Consider the following 27435-nt stretch of genomic DNA (forward strand, 5'->3'; position numbering starts at 1 on the left):
TTTGATTAACGTTGTATTAGTTTATTACTTCATATGATTATATAACCATTCTGTGTACGTGAAGCTATATAGAGTATAATCTAAGTATTTAAGCATGTAACACTCAGTTTTGATCGTGAAGATTTATATTAAGAGAATAATCTCTTCTATCTGCATTCTACTGCTATTACACTAATTAACACATAATTAGCTCACATGCAAATATGCAATTATGTATTGATCCTACTAGAATTGTCTCTAGCATTAATAACACTTCAAATATCACTTGGAGAGCATTTTAATTTACTCCATGTAATCCACATACAATAAAAAAAAAAACTAGCAATTGCATAGCACAAGGTTTGATCTCATGACTCGAGATAATATATTAACTACTTGACCAAGTGATATTTAGTGTTATTATTTTCGTACCCGGGCCGGGACATAGCCCGGACCTAATAACTAATTAGAGTACATACATTGTAAATATGTGTAGTATATATCTTTGTATACATAATTAGCCTAATATATTTATGGTAATTAGGTATTCTTGTACTCTAGTATATATATTATGAATAATAAGATAACCTCCCTATGGGAGAATCCCTCCTAATTCTAACACTCATATAAACAATTCAAGTAAAAATACTCATATTCTTTTCATATGGTACATGAGCAAAAGAGAGAAACACACGTTTAAACCTCAATATAAACTTTTGTTTACTTGACATTAATTATAATTTCTTATTTCTTACACTCAAATCCATATTTTTCATGAAAACCACATATATCATCATATGTGAAATAAAATAATTAATTATGTCATTTCATTTATGCCATTTATTGCAACAAAACTCATACGTACTTATTAATGTCGTGGGCTACACCGTACCCAAGCTCATAGTTACGTTCATGGTTCAAAGTCGTGTTGTTGGTTGTACCAATTGTATAGTTGGTGATGTTGAGGCCAATATTGCTTATTTACTATTTGTTTCTATTTGTTATCTTACATTTTGACCACTTAACAGATTACGAATATAGTCCTTATTTAGAGTGGTTGACAATGGTACAAGTAGGTGATTTCCGAGCTATGGTACATGAGATAAGACATATATGCACAATGTCGCACAAGCTATAAATCTACTGTCTCCAAAGTCCTAATCATGTCTTAAATAGTTGGGTAGGTTTTCATATCACAGATTGTGATGGTATTGGAGAATAATAACAAGATCCAAAGGCCAAACAATAGAGGAGTACGAATCTTTTTTTTTTTTTGAGTGAAAGGAAACTCGAAGTGTCAAACAACATAGGCCGGTGGATGTCAACGCGCCAAAAAAGGACATGGTCTGTTATAATTGGGTAAATTTGTAGGGCTTTTCCTTGGAAGATTTTGGTTGCTTTGACTTTTACTTGTATTTGCCTTTTTTTTTCATAATGTGACAACATTATATCAACGCTTAGAATAAAAGAATTTGTTTAGTTTCTGACTTTTGACAATTATTTCCAACACATAGATCAAAGAATCAAGAAAGCAAAATTTGGAATTTGGAGACCCTCTGCACGATGAAAGCACTTAATTCATCGTCGACAAGAATAGATTGTAGATAGGAGAAACAGTAGTGTATGTAAATAAATAATATAGGTCACTAAGTGACCAACATTAGGGATTCAATCGACTAATTTTGTTAGCCTGGCCTCTTTGTAAATGGTGTCGAATTATCTATCTATAAATTGATGCAGGAGGACTTGAATATCTTGGATGACAGAAGCAATTTGTCATGGGGGATCAAATCTGCTTTATACAATTGATGATTAGGAGGTTGTCACCTTCAATGTGGATGTTGGTGATGTCGAATTGACGAGCTTGGATGATACCTTGTTGAAGAAATGTAGCTTCCGCTATGTGCACTTGATGAGTGGAACCCATATTGAAGAAAACAACTTGTAAGGTTTTACCATGGTGATTTCATATAATAATACCAACAACGGTCTATATATATATATATATATATATATATATATATAATATTATATATATAATAATAATTATATATATATATTATATATAATATTATTAATATATATATATATATATATATATATGTATATATGTACGTGTAGATGAGTAACAAGTATATAAGAGTATACTAAGACATACATTAATATTCTTGTGTGATTTTACCCGTCACATAAATAAAATGAGTATATTAACTTTTTCATTCAACCATTACAATATCAAAAGAATCTTGTTATTATCAATTTTGCAACCAAAACTTTTAATAAACCCACATTACTACAATCATGCATGGACCACCAATAAGTGTCAACTCAATCAAAAGAAAAGTTAACTCATATATATAAATTGCTTCAATGTTCAATCCCCCACCCCCACAAACCACCACCACCTTAAAGATGAGACTAAATCTATGCATGTTTGGTGCTAAATGCTAGTTTACTGAACTTATCTTTTTCTTTCATGATCATCAAATACTTCAAATCTAATCAATCAAATTTTTTTGGAGAAAAAAACATTTTCAAATGACCTAAAATGTGTAAAAAGTAGGAGGCAATTTTGGTTAAGATTGGTAAAGAACTATCAAATCATGGAGCAATAATCTTTATGACCACTACTATAGAGTATATAATTAATCACCCTTTTTGCTTTCTACACATCTCTATCTTCATACTCTCTAATTATGGCAACAAAAGAATTCCATGATAAGATAAGGATAGTCATTATTGTAACTAATTCTCATGTTGCATTCTTAGATAATGACAACTTATTTCTAATTATTTTTATTTTATTTTTCCTGATTTTTCTTCCTCATACCCCTCAAATTTATTGTTCTTTATTTCTTCTTTTATGAGTATTAGTTTAATTTGTGGATGCATGAATTGTTGACCTAAGTTGTTATAATAGTGTTGAAGAGAAGAGATTAAAGTTAAAGATTTGGAGTGAATTAAATTGTTGTCATATGTAGTACAATATTCCATATGTAACTTCTTATTGATTGGGAATTTGTAAGCATAAGGTATTTATGGAGGTTAATTAAAATATAAATCATCTTGTTTTGAATAAAATTATATAGTTTTGTCAAACTTCCACTTCCTTTGATAAGTTATTAATACGACTGAAGTGCGGGAGGGAATAAAGTGTCCATAAGTACACAGGGAGTAATTTCACTGAGGCGTATGGCTCGAGACAAGAACTAGTTGTTTTTATCAATTATCATCTTACATATCAAAGTTGTCGAAAAGTTTAAAGAGGAGACTGTTATTTTTAACTGAACTGAAGTGAACTGAACTATATTTGTTTGAATTGAATTGAACTGAACTTAATTTGTCTGAATTGAACTGAATTGAATGAAAACTCTGAGAGGAAACTAATTGAACTAAATTTTCCTGAGGTGAATTGAATTTTCATTTATTCCTCCAAAGGAACATAACCTGAATCTACAAATAGAAACAGTGATATAATCATATAAAAATGAGGTGGAGGCTGCCAACTTAAACTTTCTCATTTGGGTCAAGCCAGCCTCTTTAGGTAGGCCAAAACTCTGTACGGTCAATGATGGGCTTGGAGGGAGTTTATTCTGATGGGCCTCTGGGCCAGACTGAATGACCAACATATGCTTCAGAGACAAAAAGGCCAACCAAGCTACTTACTTCTACCATATTCTTTTCATGACTGAGACCGAGTCTCACCCTTTGCAAAAAGTATTCGAAACCTGTTTATATAAGGGGCTTTTAACTTACCTATCTTTAAAAGAAATCTTTTCGTAAATTACAATTCCATAAGAACTTATATTAATACAATACTTTTTTGCTTAATGAACAAGAGCAAACGGCATCAATACAAAAACAATTCACTTTCTACTATAGATTATCCAGATTTTTGGTCCTCTGTATATTGTAGGATCCTTCAATCCAAGATCCCCATTTAATTATTTCATATATATATATATATATAAACATTCTAATTAACAATGACTAACCAAATGATATAAGACATGAGTAATTGAGTATTTTGGTAAACTCATTGATAGAAATAAAGCAAATAAAATTCTATTGAATATTTCTTTTTTTTAAGACATGAGTTATTTTTTTTTCTTTAAAGAGAAAGTTAGACCGGAATATTCTTGCAATCAAGATCCGACAAAGTTATAATACTTTGAGAGATCAGGTCTATACAAACAAGTTCCGCATTACCCTTTGTATCCCGTCTTGTCACATACCTACAGTCTTACACACATACCCTCGCATTATTATCCAGAAAGATTATAATAGAAATACAATGAATGCAAGGAAAAGAGGTAAACTGAGATAAAACAGGCCTATTAAATCGAGTTGTTGGTTTGAGGCTTTAAAGGTCAGTCTACGATTTCTTTTTCTTTTCTTTGTTTTTTTTTTTTATTTCTAGAATATTTTTTTGCTGCATTATCAATGTTGAACCTTATTCGCTATTTTTTTTTTTTACAGTGGTCTTGCTGGTGGGGATTTGTGAAAATAGGAGAATTATTGGGGGTAGAGCAATCCGACTTTTAAATCGAGTTGAGTAATTTTCTTACTTAGCGATCATGAGTCGAGCAAGAGAATATCGAGTTTAGCGAGTACTTATTACGTAAAAGGCCGTAAACCAAAAGTAAATGATTTTATTTGCACAGTCGCGAAAAGCAAAAAGCAAAAGGCTAGAACAAGAGAGAAGTAACCCAATTAATGAGCGAACAAACGTATCACAAATTCACGTGTGAAGATATAGAATGATCTAGTTTTGTACCTACTTGGATGAGTATGGATGAATTTAGAAGCAAGGTATTTGCAAATTGCAATTCACCAAGTTCGATTGTATTCCTGCCAACCCCTCCAAATACCCACATGGACTCCGTGCAATAAATGTTGGAATTGTAAAGAAAAACCGACACAACTTATCGGCTGCATTGGCACGCAAGAGATTGTCCAGTATAACATGTTTAACACATTATGAAACATTTCTCGAAATATATTAGGATACAACTTCGTTCACCACCAATATTGGACAACAATAAAAGAAGTTAACTTACTTCTAAGTTTGGATCAACATACGCCAAACTTTCCAATATAAAAGATTTTTCTTGGATCCAATTAAACCTCGTTTCTAACATAATCTATATAAATATATTAAAAGTCGTTCCTACACTCGAACGATATCATGTGGCGCTCTTCTTAAAGTGTTTTACTTCATGTAATCCATGTACATTTAATTTCTTAGAAATTACATAATATAGGCTTTAATCCCGTGACTTCAAGTTCATAAACTAAAGTCTTAATCACTAGACCAAGTGGTATTCACTGTTCTCATATATTTTTAAGTACAATATTAATAAATGAAAATTTTCCTACCCGAAGCATAACCCGGACCTAATAACTAGTTTCAAATGATAATCCGCCATTGTATGTCATCAGTGACGCCATATAGATGATTGAGAAAGGGATCGATTAGATGCAAAATTTGACTTGCATAGTTGCATCCACTCCATATGCGAGGCAGTGCCTATCTAGTAATTGCATTGGTCCATTGCTTATTAAAGTACTAGTAGGAGTTTTATTTGACATTGTAGTCAAACAAGTTAATTGCATCTTTTCTACTCGATTATTGAGTTGTTCTTGACTTTGCCTACTTCATCCATTTCATAAGAAATTTAATATCATATGTTCAATATTGAGGATGGTGTTTTAGATTTAATCTCTTCAATTCTGATGGAAAAGTTAAGTATTTTTACAGTTGGTTATTTGTTGATAGTAGAGGTGATCAATGGTCGAATTAACTCTAGTCATCCAGTCTACCTTATCGATCATATACTCTTTGGCCCAAGTTTGGTTTATAGTAGTCTACCTAGCTAGCGGGTGGATTGTAGGATGGATAGGTAAAGAATAAATGCAATATGATTAACTCGACATAAATCCGTTCTATAGAAAAAGCTTTTTATAGCACTCCAAAGACAGAATAACAAAATTTGATGATCTATTCAAATATTCAGTATATTATCTTAATAGTCGATAATTCAACATTTATTATACTACAACTGTTTATACCTCTTCAAAATCACTAAAAAAAAAAATCGACTAGTTTAACCATATTCAAGCGAATCAAATCTTCTACCCCACAAACTGTGTATCACAAATAGTAATCGACTAGTTACACACGAGTAGATGATTTGGATTTTACCCAGAGTAGTAACTAGTTAGGTAGGTAAACCTCAACAAAATCAAAGAGGTTAAAAACGGCCTGTTTGGTAAGAGGTAATTAATGGTGAGAATGGTAATGTATTATAGTGTAAATTTGTACTAGAAATCCAATGTCATTACCAATGGTAATGCTACTTAATCACAAGATATCCATTTTCTTCCTAAAATCTCATTCCTATCCATTACCACTTGGGAAGGTGGTATTAGGTGGTAATGAAAATTTATAAAGGAAAATCCATGTTTTGTGATAAAGTTTCATTCCCATGGTTATGGACATGTGAAAATTTTTACAAATTTACACTAAATTTCATTACCATTACCACTATTTATAACCACTAACCAAAGGGGCCGTTAGAGTACTGAAATCAAGAAGCAGCTAGGAGTTCTTGAGATTGTTGCTCATATCTAAAACCCAAACTCTTGGATTCATCAGCACACCAAACAAAAATCCCATAAAGTTGTTGCCTTTTCTTAAGCATTTTACAAGCTTGAATGAACCCTTTTCCTGGTGCTAATCCTTTGCTTCCATCACTAATAAAACTGGTCAAAATCTTACCACCTTTATAATTCTCTGTTTGTTTCTCAAAATAACTGATAAACTCAGGAACAGTTGTACTATTATCATACGCATAAAACTGGTAATTAACATAGTCTATAACATGTCCATATCTCTTCCACAAAGCTTGATAATGACTTTGAACATCTTGATCATCGTATGGAGCAATCGAAGCAAACTTAATCAAACCATTTCGCTTAAGGGTTGATATCAGCTGTCCTATGCACTCTGCAAACATCTCAGGATCACCTTTAAAATGCTCGTAATCGACGTCGATTCCATCAAGATTATAGTGTTTAATGATCTGTTTCAAAGAAGAAACAGCATTTGTTACCCATGAATGTATAGTTTTGGGTTGGAAATAAGCTGGGTTATTGAAGATACTATCTCCTCCTAAGCTTAACCCTACTCTAACATTTGGGTGTTTGTTTTTTATGGATAAAACTTGTGTAGGAGAAAGATTTTTGGTGTCCCAAAAAATGTTGAATTTTCCATTTGTGGGTGTTGGGGAAGAAGTAGAAGTTGTGTAATCTATAGCAAAAGAAAGTATGAAGTCAAATTGAACATTTGGGTTGATGGGTACATCTGAAAATTTTACATTAGTGAATTCTGCTCCTATGTATTCTCTAAAGAGGTTTGAGTTTTCTGCAATTGTATTAGTTGATGAAAGTATGATGATGATCATGAAGATAAAGATTGGTACAAGTGTATGAAAATGGTTTAATTTGGACAAGGCCATGTTGATGTTTATGTGTTCTACACTCGAAGAAGATGGAAATGATGGGAGTAGAGCAATTGTATATATATATATAGTGTAATGATTTAGACCAAGGATATCTTGGCCAGATGGTTAAGATTGAGGTATTGTGAACGATAAGTCACATGTTCGAATCTCTTCTCCGATTCTTTATACTATCTTCATGGCTCATATGGATAAAAAAAATAGTGTAATGATTTAGAAAATTATGACAATTATGATATATGGGGGAGGACTTATATTTTTAAAAGAGTCAATGTTGTGATGCTTAGAGTTGGTGGTAACGGAACTAAAGGTAAAGGAATGAAAAAAGTATAGGTTGATGATAACAACTCTTGTATAAGAGTCATTTTCTTTTGTTTAATGAATAAAGATACTTATGTGGTCCTTATCCTTTTTCATATACAATTGTGTTCAAATATCATATACTAATTCAAATATTGATATTCGGATTTTTAAATATTATATATAATATCTGAAATATGAACAGACATCCAATCTGATATTTGAAATAATGGGTATATATATCATATCTGCTTCAAATTTTTTTTGCCTTTTTGGAAAAACTAATTAAAAATTAAAGTTTTTTTTCTATTAAAAATGCTAACAATAATTGGATATCGGCTATCTACTATATATGATCGAACTTTTTGGATATTGGATATCGAATTGAATACAGATATCATATACTAGAAATTTCCAATATCGAATATCCGATCCGAAATCAGTTTCAGATTGGATATCAGATATGTGCCCACCCCTAAGTGTGACGATGTCATTTAGGAAGTACATCAATTAAAGTCGAACGAACCAATATAGGAATATCTCTATTATATAAGGGGAGAGAGAGGCTATGGTGTCCCCCTGTCAAATTGCTCAAAAACCCTCATGATTTTCTAAAACTTAAAATATACCCCTTAATATTCCCAATACATATTAAGTAACTTAACAAAAATAAAAACTATCCATAATTTTTTCAACAAATCAATTCAAAAAGTCAAAACTAATAAGTATTAGCCCACAAATTAGAAGGTATCTTAGAAACATAAATTGATTAAAATATTTGTAATAAAATATTACGGTTTTTTGAGGCAAACAATGTATGGCTACTCTTTTAGGTTTGAAGCCTTTAAATAAAATCCTTCAAAATTATAAAAAAAAAAAAAAGTTAGACTATGTTTCATATTTCTTTACTTAATATCGATAGTAGATTTCGTATAACTTTTTAATCGATGTATCTTTCTTTTTAAGAAAAGTTATTTTTATATATATTTGCAAAATGTTTGTGATTAATATTATTCAGTTTTTTTTGCTAATGGAAAAGTTGTTTAATTAAGAGTAGAGTTGATCAACTCCAGACCAACCCGATTTTTGGACGGGTTTGGGCAGATTTTTTGGCCCGCGGTTGGGTCCGGCCTGAATTTTTTGCTTTGGGTCGAGCTTTGGAGAAGCCAAAAATGACTTCTAGTCTATATTTGAGCCCAAAAGCCTGCTCATTTGGGTCCAAAAATATCGAACTTTGGACATAAAATTTTGGCCCAACTCAACTAATAGGTAATTTTTTTACGTGTGATCTGGTCCAAATCCAATCCGGCTCATGATCACTTCTAATTAAGAGTTGAGACCTTGATAAAGAAGAAGCCAGTAGAAGAAGTCGTTGGAGAGAGCAATAAAGTGGTCTCCCAATCTCCCGTAGCATGTGAGTATGTGAGTATGTAACTGTTAAGGCACTCTTTCATGTACGTTGGCATGTGCCCCACAATTAATAAGATCTTTCGCACTTTGTTCTTCTTGAATCTTGCCACCCCTTAAAAGCCAAAGCTCTAAACCATTAATAAGACTAATCACTCTTTTCATTCTTTTGGCACTTTGGGAGCTTCACACATAAAGTGGCATGTGTACTTAAGTAATAATATCTTAATATATGTCCCAATTGGAAAATGTTAAACTTCAAAATATCAAATATAAAATGATTTTTCACTAAAAGGTAGGATTTTATTCTAATGGCACATGCAATATATGGTGGAAAATCGTCTAAAAATGGCCAAGGTATCTAATACAATAAGGTAAAGGGGAGATTTTTAGAGGGTGAGGTTTAGGACAATGAACTGAATTGAATTGATTGCAACTGAATTGATTGCAATAATTGAACTGAATTTAACTAAAGTGAATTGAATTATAACTAATATAAATGATAATTAAAGCTGAATTAAACTTATTACAACTGAAGTGAAGTAATTACAACTGAACTGAACTAAATTGAAATGAACTGAAAATAAATTGGGGATAACAAATCCTTAGAGCATGTACAATGGGTGGGTGGATTTCTGTTGGTCTTTATATTTTTTTCATTTTCCCTCCTTTTCTCCTTCTTATACCTCACATCCCACTAACTTCCCACCAATTTTTTTATATTTTGGATTAAATCTTCATAAAAGGAGAGGTAAGAGAAGAAATTGTAATGTTGGGCCTCTTGGTGGCTCTTTGTAAGATTTGTTAAAACATCACAATATCACAATTTTTTAAGATTTACCGTTGTAAAAAAAGTTAAATAACTCTTAAAATTGAGTATTGAATTTCTAATTGTAATACAATTTATAGTGAGGTGGTGCTACAGAGGAATGTAATTTCTAATTGAATAATATATTTATCTTGTCGTAATTTTAAACTCTTTTCATTCTTCATTTTCTTTTAGAGTGTTCACTTACTCACTAACGCGAACGATGTCTAATTTTTGTAACAAGGCATGGCTATTTGCTAGATTATATGTCCCCAACTTAATCGTTTTAATAAATCAACCAAATAATTATTTTAATGCTAACCTTCCCCCTCATTTAAGAAAAGTTTAATAATTAACTCACCATTTTCTACTTTTATTTGAAATTATTCATGACTTATATATCACACTAAATCTAAAGTAATTAGTGTGTATCATCCATCAAGTATCTAATCTAGTAATAAATAAACTTCCGCTATATGGAATAATTGATGAAATCTCTTAATTAATGAATGCATTGAAAATACAACTTTAGACTTTAGAGGATTTCCTTCATGTATTACCTAGTAATTCATATGAGAATATTTATAGTACACCTGGGTGTACCATGCTGACTAATTTTTCTCCAAATGAGCAAAATGAGCTAATGAGCAAATGAACAAAATGAACAAATGAGCAAACATTTCTACTCATTTAAGAAAATAAGCAAACACTTTTATTACAAAATGAGCAAAATGAGCAAATGAGTAAATGAACCAAATGCCCATATGAGTAAATTTGGTGTCAAATAAGCACCTGAAGTTTTAATTTATTACAAAAATACCCCTGAGTGTACCATGTACCATGAATAAACTCAATTCATATAACTAAATTAATTCTCAAGCATTTACTTCAAAATTATCGAAGATGAACAATTTGTAAAATTGTGAAAACAAATCTCTCGCGTAATTTTCAATACATCCCTCAATTAACCTTTAACGAATGATTCCAAAACGTAATTACCCCTTCGATTTTTGACCCAATTTTTTTTTTTACTATACAATATTTCATTACAAAAATGAAAGTAATCCAAATGAATAATTATCACTCAAAAATATTTAATAGCAAAACTTTTAGAAATTTGTTTCTAACACTTGAAATTTCAAAAAGTAAAATATAAAAACATATTCCTTCATAGGGCAGAGTAAAACTTAATTTAAAATCTTCCTTTTTTCACTTTCCCAAAAAAATTCAAAAATACACATCCATCGATTGTTATAACGGTCACAAACCATAGATTTAAACGGAACCACCTAATTCTAACGTCGTTATTTCACCTCTATTTCTAAACGACATCATCTTGTCTAATAACGCCGTTAATTTCACGCCCTTTTTTAACACCACTTTCTCTCTCTAGAAAAAACAAAAACAAAAACAAAAACAAATCATCGTCTTCTCTGTTTATCTATCACTCTTACGCAGTTCACTTATTTCCATATTTTGAAATCTTCTCCAGCAAGTTTTCGCCGGCCATTAAAATCGAGGTTTCTCTCTCTACATTTTCTCTCTCTATGTTTTTTTTATTTTTTAATTTTAGTATTTTTTTAAATATTGATCGGAGTAGAATTTGACTGGATTTAGTCATTTTCGATCTAGCTGCAATGTCACTGTCATTTTTCCTTTTTTTTTTAAAATGTGAATTAATTAAGTTTAGCTTTCATTTTGTTGTTTTTTTTTTTTCTGTTGATGATATTAGTTGTTAATGCAATCTGTCTTTATCAATTTGAGAGAATGTCGCTTGAAATAGGAGAAAAAATGTGGATCGATTTTACTGGTGTGTTAGGGTTTTAAGATTTTGATCGAATTGTTATTTTATTGATTGTGGAGTGAAATTGTTGCTTTGAATTAGGTACGTATTTGAAGAGGATACATATTTTTTTTGAGATTTTTTGTTGGAGTGAGGAATTTGCAATGGAGAACAGAAGAAGAGGAGGTGGAGGTAATGGAGAGGTTAATATAGTATCGCCGGCTAGAACGCCGAGGTCGATGGATAAGTCGACGAGAGATCTGAGGCCGGATACGTCGAATTCGAGTAAAAATGATCGAGAGAAAGGTGTAAATGTTCAGGTTATTGTGAGATGCAGGTGAGCTACATTTTATTTTATATCCTTTAAATTGAGCTTAAATTGAGTTATAAGAAGAAAATGTTGTGTTTAGGGAATTGATTTTTAGGGTTTTTGATGATTTAGGCCTTTGAATGAAGATGAGAAGAAACTTCAGATACCAGTTGTTATTACTTGTAATGAGATCAGAAGAGAGGTTTCTGCTGCTCAATTGATAGCTAATAAGCAGATTGATAGAACATTTACATTTGACAGGGTAATTTTCCTTTCAATTTTTTAATTTTTGATGGAACTATTTGTTATTGTTGTATCATTTTATAATGTGAGAAACAAAATCCATTTCTATGAAAGTGTTGTTTCTATTATTGGAAACGAAGATGACGATACTGGTGTATTGGATTACAGGTTTTTGGTCCAACATCAAAACAAAAGGATTTGTTTGATCATGCTGTACACCCTATTGTTAATGAAGTGCTGGAGGGTTATAATTGCACTATCTTTGCCTATGGTCAGACGGGTACGGGGAAGACGTATACTATGGAGGGAGGAGCTAGAAAAAAGGTTACTAGCTTTGCCTTTTACAGCATTATGCAGTGTCTGCAATACAGTCTCTTTGTGATGATAGTTGCTTACTTGCTTGTATAGTTGATTATGATTATTTGTGTTCTTCAGAATGGGGAATTCCCAAGTGATGCAGGGGTCATTCCCCGATCAGTTCGTCGAATCTTTGACATATTGGAAGACCAACAAGCTGAGTACAGCATGAAAGTCTCCTTCTTGGAGCTGTACAATGAGGACTTAACCGATCTTCTAGCCCCTGAGGAATTGTCAAAGTTCGTTGATGATAAGTCGAAGAAGCCATTGGCACTTATGGAAGATGGTAAAGGAGGCGTGTTTGTCCGAGGCTTGGAGGAAGAGATGGTGACTACTGCAGATGAAATTTACAAAATCTTAGAAAAGGGTTCAGCAAAGAGGCGTACAGCAGAGACACTGCTAAACAAACAAAGTAGTCGATCACACTCTATATTCTCAATTACAATTCACATCAAAGAGTTTACCCCGGAGGGCGAGGAAATGATTAAATGTGGAAAGCTAAACCTTGTGGACCTTGCTGGTTCGGAGAATATTAATCGGTCTGGTGCTAGGGAGGTATTACATGCTTACTTATTTTAGTTTTGGTGTATTTCTGCCAATGTGGCAATGTCATGGCATTTGCTGAAAATTAGAACTTTGTAAATATCTTGTCCAGCCATTAATAGCATGCTAGAATCAAAATCTAATAGTTGGTTATGTGTTGGACAGGGCCGAGCAAGGGAAGCCGGAGAGATCAACAAGAGCTTACTTACACTTGGTCGATGCATCAATGCTCTAGTTGAACACTCTGGTCATGTTCCATTCAGGTAAGAGTACAATTGGCCAGCTCATTTAGCCACTTTACAATTTTCTTAAATGTTCTCTACTTAATTAGAGATTTTTTCTGGATATCAGAGATAGCAAATTAACAAGATTATTGAGAGATTCCTTGGGAGGGAAGACAAAGACATGTATAATTGCAACTATAGCTCCATCAGTTCCTTGTCTGGAGGAGACCCTTAGCACTTTGGACTATGCATACCGCGCAAAGAATATCAAGAACAAGCCAGAGGTCAGTGATCAAATGACTTCTGCTTGCTGATTCATGCTTAGTGTTTCCATATTACATGTAATCATTATCAGATGTTAGTTCTTACGAGAACTGTTGTTTGATTACTTTCTTAGGTCAACCAAAAGATGATGAAGTCTGCATTGATGAAAGATCTGTACTATGAGATTGAACGGCTCAAGCAAGGTTTTTTTTTCTTTCTCCTTGTTTCATGCTTAGTCTCTTGCAAATTTCTTTGCCATTTTTTGTCTTCCAATTTTTTTCCAATATTTAGGAACTAAATTAAATCTTTATCTGCTATTCTTAAACCAGAGGTGTATTCGGCAAGAGAGAAGAATGGAATCTATATCCCACGTGATCGTTATCTTCAAGACGAAGCAGAAAAGAAGGTTTATCTTCTACTTCTATTTCTAATTGATCTGTGCCACTTGTGAGTTTAGCCCAAAGCATTTCAAGTTTTTATTAATTTTTCTGTGATGCTTATCATCCAGGCTTTGACAGAAAAAGTGGAGAAAATGGAGCTAGACATGGATACCAAGGACAAGGTATACATGATGTCTAAAGTTAAGAAGCACTTTGTGGCCCTAACTGCATGATAGTTACTTATCACCCATGTTCTGTTTTCCTATTTAGCAACTAGCGGAACTTCAGGAACTCTATAATTGTCAGCAGCAGTTGTCTGCAGAGTTGAGTAATAAACTCGAAATGACACAGGTATTCTTCCATATGTTAGTTAATGTTTATTGCCGGTGAAGATAATGGACCAGCATTCGCTACCCTTGTTGTTTCGAACCTTTTTCTTGCTAACACACAAAATTGACATTTGCCATCAGAGAAAGCTCGAGGAAACAGAGCATGCATTATCTGATCTTGAAGAGAAGCATAGACAAGCAAATGCAACAATCAAAGAGAAGGAATTCATAATAACTAATCTCCTGAGATCAGGTGTGGAACTTTGAATATTTTCCTGGAGTATTGTGCCTTATGTGGTCTTTTGTTTCTGTTGTTTGCATAGTACTTTCCAATAATTACTATTAAGTTTTTACTTTCTTTTTTTTGGGTTTGATATATCCTTGATACATTGGTTTTTAGTAATGATGAATATTGACTTAAAAGAGTGATGAAATCATTTCAGAGAAAGCCCTTGTTGACCGAGCAATTGACCTACGGGCAGAACTGGAGAGTGCTGCATCAGATATCTCTAGCTTATATGCAAAGATTGGTTGGTTCTTTAAAACTAAACACGATTTAATCATCATTTCTGGTGTAAGTAATTGGAATTTCGTTAATACTTGGTTTGGAATTTCGTTGCAGAGCGAAAGGATAAAATTGAGGACGGAAATAGGATTCTTGTTCAGAAATTCCAATCTCAGTTGACGCAGCAGCTTCAAGCACTGCATAAATCTGTTGATGCTTCTGTCACCCAGCAAGAAAAGCAATTGAAAGATATGGAAGATGATATGCAAACTTTTGTATCAACTAAAGCAGAGGTAACATCCAGTTAATACCTTCTCCCTGTGAGTCTCATAAGTCATATCCTTTTTTAGATGCTTACCAGTTACTTATTGTACTAGGCTGCTGAGGATTTAAGGCAACGACTTGAAAAGCTGAAAACCATGTATGGCTCCGGCATCAAGGCATTGGACAGTTTAGCTGGAGAACTAGAAGGAAATTCAGAGTTGACATTTGGAGATTTGAATTCGGAAGTATCTAAACATTCATCAGCCATTGAAGAGGTAAGATGTATATGGCATTTGGCAAAGTTTGTGAGATTCCTAGTAGATTCCTTGAAAGGTCACTGATAGAGGGTCCATGACAGCTTTTTAACCAATTTGCTAATGAGGCTGATGCATTGCTGAATGGGCTTCAAAGAGGTCTGAATGATCAGGAAGAGAAGATAGTGGCATATGCTCAAAAGCAGAGTGAGGTCAGTTCTTTCAGAGTATCCATAACCCTTAGCTGTACATAAAATCAGAGATATTGTGACAAATTGCTTATTGGCTTACCTGTTTGTTTCATGCAATTGTTGCAGGCACATTCCAGAACTGTGGAGACCACTCGCTCCATTTCTAAAGTTACGCTGAACTTTTTTAACACGTTAGACACACATGCATCCAAACTGACTTGTATTGTAGACGAAGCACAAACTGTAAATGAGCAAAAGTTATCTGATTTGCAAAGAAACTTTGAGGTGATTCTATCTGTGCTTTTTCTCCGTGTACTTTGCGTCTCACATATTGTCTTATCTAATATATTTTTGCTTCATCTACAGGAGTGTGCTGCAAAGGAAGAGAGGGAATTATTAGAAAAAGTGGCAGAACTCCTTGCAGCTTCCAATGCTAGGAAAAAGGAACTGGTGTGTTTAAACCTTCCTTTCCTTCATTGTAGATTCACTTTCTTCATTGTGCCTTTGCATCAGTTTCCATTTACATCTTTAGGAGGTTGCCTGAGTTCACTAGCAGCAGAACTGTTCATGTCCTCTTCATGAAATCCAGTTCTCTGCCCTACTACATGTTATCACAATATGCACATTTTCTTGATGAATTCGGTTATGTTCCCGGTTTTATCTTGATGCAGTAAAAAGCAGTGATGTACACCAATTGGAAAGGGCTTTCCTTTTTTTTCACCTTTTGATATCTTAAACATATGTAACTTCTTGTTGCAGGTTCAAGCAGCAGTAACTGGTCTTAGAGAGAGTGCAGCCTCCAGGACTAGTCAACTTCAGCAAGAAATGTCAACTATGCGAGAAGATACTTCAACTGTCAAGGACAACTGGACAGTGTATGTGGATGTAACCGAGTCTCAGTATCTTGAGGATACTTTTGCTGTAGAAAATGGAAAGAAAGGCCTTGAAGGAGTCTTGCATAGCTGGTACGGTGTTACTTTCTTTATGATTCAGTAATCTTTTGGCTGGATTTGACCAATAATCACTTATATGGGTAATTTGTGAAAACTTGCAGTTTGGACAAGACAAAGATGGGAGCACAACAGTGGAAGGATGCGCAACAATCATTGCTTAGCCTTGAAAAGAGCAATATTTCTTCGATTGACAAAATTGTCAAGTGAGTGGCACACTAGTTCATCAGCATTACTGGTTGAATGTGTAGTAGAATCGTACATTGTACTAGTACATGTGCATGATTATACAATTGTAATTTTTTAAAAATTATTTTACCAGGAGAGGGATGGAAGCTAATCAAAGGCTCCGGACAAAGTTTTCTTCTTCTGCATCATCTACAATAGAAGATGTAGATGTCACTAACAAGGATCTCCTTGCCTCTGTTGACCGTGAGTGTTTTTGTGATATTACGTTAATTATGCATGTCAGTGTTCTTTATCCTAACAGTCAGCGAAAATAATGCAGATTCTTTGCGACTGGACCATGATGCACGGGACGATCTTGACTCTATCATTGCTCCTTGCTGTAAAGATGTTAGGGAATTGAAGAGTGGCCATCACCATAAGATCGTTGAGATCACGGACCATGCAGGAAAATCTCTCCTAACTGAATATAGGGTAAGAATCTTGATAGGACTTGGCATGAATTTCAAAATGGCTGCATTAGATACTGAAACTTGTTGAGATGCCCTAGTTTTGTGTGGGGAACTTTGCTTCAAATTTTAATAGGAGTCAGAAATCATCTTATGTGTGAGGAAAACATAATTAGAGAACTCTTACCACATGACTTTTTTTACCTTGAAAATGTAGTAGAGCTGACAATCTTTCCCTGATGCAATAAGCCAATAACCCAACCCAAACTTGGACAACACAAATTCGAGCCAACTTGACCCATTCAAAGTTTAACAACATTATTATAGCTTTAGGGTAATACCGAATTCTGACCCATATTGAACCGAATTGTATGTTAGAGAGCGGAGTAATGGCTGTCATGACTGAAGCATACCTCTCCAAGATACTCTCATCTGATGATCTTAACATGTGATACATTCAAAAGAATTGTTCGTTTTTATAGGAAATATTTTTGATCCCTTTTTCTCTACTTAACAGGTGGATGAACCAACTTGCTCGACTCCAAGGAAGCGGCCAATCAACCTACCTAGTGTGACATCAATAGAAGAACTTAGAACACCTGCCTTCGACGATTTGTTGAAGTCATTTTGGGATCTAAAGTCTGGAAAGCAAGCAAATGGTGATGTAAAACATATATTCGGACAAATTGAGGGTGCTCAGTCTGTAAGAGACCCCAGGCTTCCTCTCACTACTATCAACTAGAGTGAGGTAAGAGCACATTTTGGATATTAGATGCATATATAGCATTATGCAGAAACAATGTACAGTATGTATATGAACCATGTAACACCTATTTCCTTTATTCGTTCATTGTTTGTTGATTAAATTTCAACGTGTATTCGAGAACACATTGTAGAAAGAGTAAAAAATCAAGAATCATTGTAGTGGAAGTTTTCACGAGGAATATTGGTGTTTGTTTACTTTTCCTATGGGTAAATTTTGAATCTCATTTAAATGTTGTTTCATAGGAGCCAAAGTGTTAACTTACAATACATTCAAACAAATTCTGTTATATTCGCAATGTGGAAAATGTGATTTTTGAGAAACATCATCTATCTATACTAATATATTAAAAGGCGTGCGTAAACGAAGAATGGTGCCACATGGTGCTCTCCCTAGGGAGTTTTAGTCCATGTAATGCATGTACAATAAAAAAAATAGAAATTGCATAGTATAGGTTTTGATGTACTAAAGTTTTAACCACTAGACCAAGTTGTATCTAGTGTTATTATATCAAAGTACAATATTAATGAATGAAAATTATTCTTACCCGGAGCATAGCCCGGGACCAATAACTAGTTATAATGTTAAAAACCAGTGTGGAAAATGTGATTGAATGGCAAGGTTCACGTAATGTAGGATACATAAGAAACATGATTAAGCACCGTGAGTTTAGGTAAACTTCTTGAAGTTTAGAATTATGATTAATCATTTCATTGGAAGAAAGTATGCCAAGAATCGATTCATTCCGTAATAATGGTATCAAAATATCAAGACATTAATTTAATGCTTACTCTTAAAATTGACATTGACCATAATATATCAAGACATTATAGTTTTATCAAAGAGAAAAAAACAGCTCCATTTATATATCAAGCATCGTTATATTCGATAAACCTGAATATATAAAAGAATGATGTTGGTGTAACATGTATAAAGACACATGCGATTGACACATAGATGGGTAAGGCAATTCCGGTGTGCTTAGCTAGCCATGGTCAAAATATATTGAATGGTCCATTTGATGGAAATGTCATAGATCTATGGTGCACGTAGGTAGTTAATGAGAGTCGTTGAGTATGTGTGAAATGAAATACATTCAAGTCCTTGTTCGCATGCCCATTTCAAAGGGCGTAAACAAGTCGGAGTTTCAGTGGAAATGGTGAAGTTAACACATATAGATGCAGTTACCATGACCATCAATAGTTGGATTTGTAAATTTGCTAGCAACCCATGTGGTGCTTCCCAATTGAGTATTTCAATTCCATGAGCCATCTATCTAAATCTGCATATATGGGGTGGTGTGGAGGCAACACCCTCTACTGGCAGCGGCAATACCCAATGAGAATAGGTCATTCGGTTGGAAACACTGAATATACATCACCTTCGAGTTAAAAACCAATGTATTCTTACATTCCAACCACAAGTCCACAACTACTTTTTTTTTGAGGGGGAAAAGAGAGATGATGTAGATTACGGGAGGGACAAAGTGTCCATAAGTACATAAGGAGCAACATCAGAGGGTACATGACATTCCTACCGTTGCTCTACCCCGAAAGGCACACTTGTGATGTGCCATACAGCTGCCATCCCTTCGCACATGAGACCATGAAACAGACACAAAGTTTTCTACTAAAAAACATTACATCCTCCACAATCGAATCAAGATCGGCGAGAGACTAGAGATAAACAATCAGTTTCAAAGATTACATTAGAGAGATTACAATTCCGAGCCAACCGAATCGCAAAGCACAAAGCCTTACCTTCCGCAACTTCAGGCACCCACCATGCACGAATACGACATGTAGCAGCCCATATATAGAACCTCCCCATTACCACCACGAGCGACCACACCCATCCCCACCCAACCTTCACCCACCGATGCATCCACGTTAACCTTGACAGCATTCCTACGGCGGGGAAATTCATTGATTTGGACTTCGCAGTACACAACTACTTCTTGTACCTTTTTAAGTAATAAGTCATCTAAATACTACTTATATTTTATTCCTTAAAAGTAAACAAAGCCAAAAAGTTCACTTTCAAAAATCCATTTTCAAGATTCAAAAGTAAAATAAAAAGAACTTCCCTATTTTATTCTATTTCATTACTTTTTATTTATTTATTTTAATCTTTATTCATTTATACTTTTATAATATATCTAAATATAAAAGTGAGCCAAAAACGCAGTGTTTCATTGAACAAAGCTCTGCAACGGTCTGGGCTTATGTTGCTGAGTCTTCGTCTCTCTTTTTACTCTCTACAAACAACAACAACAACAACAACAAAACACACTTACACTCTCTTTCTCTCTCCTCTCTTTGTCTTCCCTCCTTCTCTTCTGGAAAAATAAACCTTTCTTATTTCTCTCTCTTTCTCTTTCTCTCTCTTCTTCTCTATTTTCTTTGCCCTTTTTCGTCATTTAATCAAACGGCCATTATTTCTCCACGTCTGCATCGTCTTCCTCCTTTTCTACCTATATATATATAATTGCTTCTATCTCTATCTTTTACTCTTTCTCTCTCCTCGTTTTTGTTGTTTTCTAGGGTTTTCGTTTGTGCGCGAAGAATTCGACGATTTCTACACTTCTTCTTCCGTGGTTGTTGCTGCTCACTCTTTTTTTTTTTCTCTCTCCTCTTCAATTGTTCGTTGCTCTCCCGCCAATCTCGAAATTAGGTATTTCTTTGATCTAATTGATTTTGAATTGAATTTGTTTGTTGTTGTTTTTTAATTGAATTTTGTTTGTTGAGGCATTGTTGTGGTTTTGTTATTTGAAGAGTTTTTTTTTTTTTTAATTTTTTTTCCCGCTAGTTTGTTGTTTTGGATTTGAGTTTTGAAATTTTATTGTGTGGAATTTGCTTTTTTTTAGGGTTTTGATTGGAGGTTTGATTTGATCAGTTGAGGTTTGTTATTGAGTGAAGTAGGGGGATACGAAATTGAGAATTTGAGTGTTTGAGCTGAAGTTGGGGGAGGAGGGTAGTTGTTGTTGTTGATGGTTGATATGTGTGATGGCTATTGAAAAGAACAACGTTAAGCCGGTGTCGCGGTTGGATTCTGAGTTCTCTGTGGGGAGTAGGAGTAGAGAGAGTATGTCGAGTGATGATGACGAGTTTCGTAGGAGGAACTCTGTGGATTCTGAGGATGATGATGAATTCGATGATGCTGATTCTGGGGCGGGATCGGATGACTTTGATTTGTTGGAATTAGGGGAAACAGGGTCTGAGTTTTGCCAAGTTGGAGATCAGACTTGTTGCATCCCTTTTGAGCTTTATGATCTTCCTGATTTACATGGAATTTTGTCGTTGGATGTTTGGAATGATTGCTTGACCGAGGAAGAGAGGTTTGGCCTCACAAAGTATTTGCCTGACATGGATCAAGACACGTTTATGTTGACCTTGAAGGAGCTGTTTGAAGGTGGCAATTTCCATTTCGGCAGTCCTATAACTAAGCTTTATCAGATGTTGAAAGGAGGCTTGTGTGAGCCGAGAGTTGCTCTTTATCGCCAGGGGCTCAATTTCTTTCAGACACACCAGCACTTCCATTTTTTGCGAAGGCATCAGGATTCTATGGTTAGTAGTCTTTTACAGATGAAGGAAGCTTGGCAGAATTGTAGAGCGTATGGCATTGAAGAGAAATTGCGTGTTTTGAATATCTTGAGAAGTCAAAAGAGCTTGATGGGGGAAAGGAAGGAGGACAGGGGGTCTGACTCTTCTGAAAGGGATTCCGGTGAGGCTTTGTTGAGAATGAGATCGAAGGGAAGGAATGCTGGAAAGAACCCGGGATATGATCCTATATATGGTGCCAGTCCTGCTGTTGATGTTTTCACTGGGGGGAAGCTATCATCTGGTGATATCACCAAATATGGGCAGCAGAATCCAAAAGGATTGTTGAAGGTTGGTGGATCGAGAAACGCTTCGTCAAATGTAGTATCATCACGTATTCATTCTCGTCTCTATGGCCACCAGGGCATGAACACTGGAGCCCTTGAGTCGGACTTAATTACCTCTAGAGACGGCAAGGCAGCTATGCTTGATGTTAGAACAGCTAGTGATGAGCAAGAAATGATGTATGGCATGACGTCTCAGAGATATTGGAATGGTATGGATGGAAATGTGATGGTTCAAGGCAGGTCTGTCAAGTCAGGAAAGAAACGTGAAGTTTTTGCAGATGATGAATGTGATGGTGACAGCTATTCAACTCTGCATCAATATTCTAAGACTGATTTTCCTGCTCATGGTAGGAATCTGAACATCAATCAGCTATCTGACATCAAAGTCTTGACTGCCAAGCCGTCAAATGTGAGAGATTTGTATGAGCCTGCCAGAAGGACCAAGTATGTAGATCCTGGATATGATGATCAAATGACACGTGCAAAGAGCCGTGCTTCACAGCTGGCTTTGAAAGGGAATTTGGCTGGCTATGCAGATGTTAGGGAACCATACTTGATTAAGAAAACACAGGGAGAGGCTTACTTAAATGATCCATCATTTGATTATGAGGATAGGGATGTCGAGACCAAAAAATTGAAGTTGGGGAGTGAATATTCTGACTATAGACTTAAACCTGCGCAAGCTTCTCAGCAGATGGAGGATAGAAACTTTCATTCGGAGAAGCGAGTAAAGCTTTTGACAGAGAATATCAGAGGGACTTCAGTGCGGAATGGGGGGTCCAGTATGTTTTCCTTAAAAGGTGACAGAATATTCCTTGGCGGTGAAGAAACAGAGTCAGATTCATCCGATCAACTTGAGGAAGAAGAGGACAACAGTCCTTTGATCATGTCCAAGCGAGCAATTCATGGTCGTTTGGAAAATTCGCGAGCTTCCATGTCCAGGTCATTTTTTGATGAGAAGAAGGTGAAACGAACTAAGAAGGGTGTTAAAGAAAGTACTCTGACTTTTGAAGGGATGCTGCCCGACTCTGGTACAATGGCTAATTTTGAAAAGTATGTTCCAAGTCCGGAAATGGAAGGTTATTCTTCCAAAAGCAGGCAGAAGGCAAAGACGAATAATCTGGATACTTTACAAAACTCTACCACTAGAATGGCAGAGCATCATTATTATGGTGGCTATGGAAACTCATATATTGAAAGTGATAGAAAATCAACTTACAGACTTGGAAGGAGTGGACAAGTCCTTGCAGAAGTTGCTGGAATTTCTCCCATGTCCATGAATAAGGCCTCACCTGTGGAGAGAAGGCAGAAAGGAAATGTTGGTCATGATTTCTCCTTGCACCAATCAAATAACTTGAGAGATTACAGTATGGAAGAGAATGGGAGTTTATTTGAAGGTAATTCAATCAGCAGAAGTTCCAGGGACTTGGATTCCGCATTAGTCGGTTGCACTTCATCTGTTAAGAAGAAGAAGAAGAGAAAGCAGATTTTTTCAGAAATTGACGGGCTAGATGGATCTGATTGCTTGCTATCTCATCAGCAGCTTTCTGAATCCGTTCCTTTGAAGAATTGGGCCAAGAAGAGACTGGAGGCAGAGTGTGGTTCCCCAGGTGCGAGCACATCAGAAGTACCAGTTCTAGAAGTTGGAATGGCAGATTCGGAGCTGGAAATCAAACCGCAGAAGAAGACATTCATTCCAATAACACCTACTATACATACTGGATTCTCATTCTCCATCATTCACCTTCTCTCTGCTGTACGCATGGCATTTATAACTCCCAGTCCTGATGGTGCTTCTGAGGCTGGGAAGCATAATGAGAACACTGGAGACAAAGCTGAGGACCAGATTGTGAATCAGGAATGTGCTAATGGTTCTCTGGAGGGGTTGGATATGAATAACCGATGTCCTGAGAAAACAGATGTTCCTTCTCTTACAGTTCCGGAGATTGTGAATCGTGTGAGATCTGATCCAGGAGATCCATGTATTCTTGAGACACAGGAGCCACTTCAAGATCTAGTTAGAGGAGTCTTGAAGATATTTTCATCCAAAACAGCACCTCTAGGAGCCAAGGGCTGGAAACCGCTGATATGTTATGAGAAGTCTACGAAATGCTGGTCTTGGATTGGACCAGTTCTACAGAGTGCACCAGATCATGAAACCCCTGAGGAGTTGACTTCCCCTGATTTTTGGAAAGTATCTCGTAAAATGCTCGTAAAGTTAGTTGATTCATATGCCAATTGGCTTAAAAGTGGTCAAGAGACTTTGCAGCAAATTGGGAGCCTGCCTCCACCACCAACGGAGTTAATGCAGCTAAACTTTGATGAAAAAGAAAGGTTCAGGGATCTGAGAGCTCAGAAGAGTCTAACTACCATTACTAGAAGCTCTGATGACGTCAGGGATTATTTCCGTAAGGAGGAGCAACTGAGGTATTCAGTTCCTGACAGAGCGTTCTCTTATACAGCTGCTGACGGTAAGAAATCTATAGTTGCTCCTTTGAGAAGATGTGGTGGTAAGCCGACTTCAAAAGCCCGAGATCATTTCATGTTGAAACGCGATCGGCCTCCTCATGTTACCATCCTTTGTCTTGTCAGAGATGCAGCTGCCAGGTTACCAGGCAGCATTGGTACCAGAGCTGATGTTTGCACATTAATAAGGGACTCTCAGTATATTGTGGAGGATGTCACTGATTCTCAGGTCAACCAGGTCGTCAGTGGAGCTCTGGATCGTTTACATTATGAGCGTGATCCGTGTGTACAGTTTGACGGGGAGAGGAAATTGTGGGTTTACTTGCATAGAGATCGGGAGGAAGAGGATTTTGAGGACGATGGTACTTCCTCAACAAAGAAATGGAAGAGGCAGAAGAAAGATGCTTCTGAGCAGGATGACCAAGTTACAGTTGCTAGTCATGGAAATGCAGAAACCAATGGTTTTGATATGAGCTCTGATCTTAATGTTGCACCAACAGGCCTAAATGGTGAAAAAACACCAGATGTTTTGTATGATGATACAAGGCAAATAACAGAAAATGTGGCCGAGCAGCATTTTGAGCAAATTGCAGTGCCTAGAGAACTCCACGAATGAAGAATTTGTTGATGAAAGATAGGATAGATTCAGAGAAGGGTGGTACCTGTAAGAGCATTCTTGTAAGCAGGCTTTTCTCAGGTAATGAATCTGAATACACATTGTTAATACTGCGTAATATTTCTGAACTTGTTAATTTGCTTATTGGTGTCTGTTTCGTAGTTTGTGGTGCTTTTCTCTGTGCTTGTTTAAATGACTAGATACTATTGTGTGGTTTACTGGAATTTGAACAACTAAGAGATTTGTTTTCATAATCAGGAAGTGGGTTTTTTGGAGATACTTTGTTTAAACAAGGAACTGCAATTTTTTTTTTCTTTTTATCTCACGACCATCTAATTCTGCTTTTTAATTACCTTTTTGAGGGTGGGACTGGCTGGTACCAAATTTATGGATTAACTGATTGTCTTTAATTCTTGTCTGTTCCTTAATGTGTATAGTTTTCGTGGTCTGTAGTTTGGCATTGATATAAAATTCAATTGGTAGCAGTGTGAGGGGTCGAGGTTGAAAGTATGTTTATATACAAATTTCAAGAATAATTGCTGTAGTCTGAGAGTCTTTTGTCGAAATTCCCTCACGTTTTCGGTTGTTGGATACATACTTGTGTTTCAATAAGAAAAAAGGGATTTACTTATGGAAGGAGGAATGGACTTCAGTTTTTAGAAGACAAATGCTTTACAGGGAAAGGACCTTGTTTGAGTTCAGCCTATCTTGACTTCCTTGTGAGGCTCTGCCACAGAATTTTCCAAGATGGATCAAGTTCAATCATATCTTTTATTTAAAGATGATGTATGAGCTGTGCTTATACTTTTTTTTTTTTTTTTTTTTTTTTTTTTTTTTTTTTTGACAATGGACCAACGTTCTTGTACTTTGTTGCATACTTGCACTTGTCTGGTTGTAAGGGTACTTCTTTTTAAGTCCAATTTTGTTCCCTTAGGAAATGTTTGCTTTGAATAAGAGAAAAGTTGCCTGGTTCGCAAAATTACTTGTTTCATTTGAACGTTGTGTTCTGTTTTGGATGTGGAGGAGGATTGTATTAGCCCGGGAGCTCAGCATGAAGCAATTATCTTTGTCTTTATATTCAAAATCTTTCATCTGCTGTCATGAATTTACTCCTCTCTTTTTTTTCGGCGCTGGTTATGTATTAGTATTATCATCTTACGAATGGTCCTGTTCTGGCTTGAAAATTTCTGGACAATTCATGCTTTTTTCTTTTTTCCATTGTTTTGCAGGAGCCCTCGTCTGTTGGTTTTCCTGTCGGAATCTTGACGATGTATGTGATATATATTATGAGGTGTGTCATTTTTTGTGTATTACTGATATTAAAGCCAAAAAGTGGTAGCTAATCCAAAAGTTTAGGAAAAGAAGGCTAAAAAGAAAAGCAGTTTAGCAGTGATTTATTGTCTTGTGAATACAGCTAGTACAGGTAGACTTTCAAAATCGTTTACAGCTTCGTAAATAATGCATCTGTTTTTTGTTACTATTCGGAGATGGTGTCTTTCAATTCTAAATCAAAGTGTCTCCTTATTTAATTTCTTGATGGATCGTAGTGGTTCCGCAATCTGCTATTTCATCCATTGTAATTTAGTTGCAACACGGGTGGATACACATTTATTAGGGTAAGGAGAGAGATGTGAAGGCCGAAAGGGGACTTATCATCTGAGGAAGAGAAGAATATCTAAAATAGGTAATGTTGCAACTATCGAAACGTCTAAAAGTAGGAAGTTATACTACTTCCTAGTCGAGTTGTTCTAAACCATGCTAAGCGTTTGTTTCTTATAATATGGGCAAACATATACATTTTTTTTTCATTTATATGAGTTAGGTTTTTCTTATTGAAGTATGTTATTGGGAAAAGGAAATGGGAGAGTGGTGGAGGCCAAACTTGAGTACCCCATTCTTGGTTTTCGACGAATAGGTTATGGGCTCATCTTGCCCAATTACTAAAGAATCCAGCTGTTTGGAGAATTCTTCCCCATTAAACATGTAGGGAGGGGGCGTTTTGGTGAACCGCATAGTGTGGTTCACACATTGGCTCTTATTTGTTCACTGCAAAATAAACAACTAAAGCTTGCAAGGTTTTGGGCTCTCTCCGATGCAGTCGAAAAAGGTATTTCGAACACTTATCAGTTCAGTCCAGACGAATCATATATTCCCTTCATGCTGTCTGACATGTAATATGTGACCATGAGTATGGAATGAATCGTTAGGTTTATCTACGAGACTCTTTGATCTTCACTGGTAAAGACTGGAGAGAAGAGGTTAGTCTCATATTTGAAATGATTAATCTACCCCCTCCCCATCTTCTTCAAGTATGAGCATTAGCTTTAGTGGCCTGCTATGGAACTCGCCTCGGATGTAGAGATGATCTTGGCTATTTAACTTATGTGTGACAGAAGTACTTCTGGTTGATATCAGATGAGTGTCTTTGATCTCGATTGCGGCTCACCCTTGAATG

The 27435-nt window shown here is 35.5% G+C and overlaps 3 protein-coding genes across 3 annotated transcripts; 2 read left to right on the forward strand and 1 right to left on the reverse strand.

Annotated features, from left to right (window-relative positions):
• Positions 1-5981: 5981 nt before the first annotated feature.
• On the reverse strand, positions 5982-7570 carry LOC104900194 (chitinase 2). The gene has a single exon (XM_010687564.4). The coding sequence runs from the start codon at positions 7497-7499 to the stop codon at positions 6570-6572; it is 930 nt and encodes a 309-aa protein (XP_010685866.1). The 5' UTR covers positions 7500-7570; the 3' UTR covers positions 5982-6569.
• A 3557-nt stretch (positions 7571-11127) lies between these two features.
• Positions 11128-18254, forward strand: LOC104900195 (kinesin-like protein KIN-5D). The gene is made up of 23 exons (XM_010687565.4): positions 11128-11537; positions 11903-12137; positions 12243-12372; positions 12522-12677; positions 12789-13265; positions 13419-13516; positions 13605-13761; positions 13875-13944; positions 14071-14147; positions 14250-14303; positions 14392-14472; positions 14592-14703; positions 14894-14980; positions 15073-15248; positions 15333-15494; positions 15578-15685; positions 15791-15949; positions 16031-16114; positions 16424-16629; positions 16719-16820; positions 16937-17046; positions 17123-17274; positions 17767-18254. The coding sequence occupies exons 2-23, from the start codon at positions 11965-11967 to the stop codon at positions 17989-17991; spliced, it is 3156 nt and encodes a 1051-aa protein (XP_010685867.1). The 5' UTR covers positions 11128-11537; positions 11903-11964; the 3' UTR covers positions 17992-18254.
• A 2008-nt stretch (positions 18255-20262) lies between these two features.
• On the forward strand, positions 20263-26460 carry LOC104900196 (hypothetical protein). The gene is made up of 3 exons (XM_010687567.3): positions 20263-20685; positions 20879-25061; positions 26210-26460. Exon 2 carries the CDS (start codon positions 21018-21020, stop codon positions 24978-24980), a length of 3963 nt encoding a protein of 1320 aa, XP_010685869.1. The 5' UTR covers positions 20263-20685; positions 20879-21017; the 3' UTR covers positions 24981-25061; positions 26210-26460.
• The last annotated feature ends 975 nt before the right edge of the window (positions 26461-27435 follow it).

This window comes from Beta vulgaris, chromosome 7 (assembly GCF_026745355.1).
Source record: "Beta vulgaris subsp. vulgaris cultivar EL10 chromosome 7, EL10.2, whole genome shotgun sequence".
Taxonomy (NCBI): Eukaryota; Viridiplantae; Streptophyta; class Magnoliopsida; order Caryophyllales; family Amaranthaceae; genus Beta; species Beta vulgaris.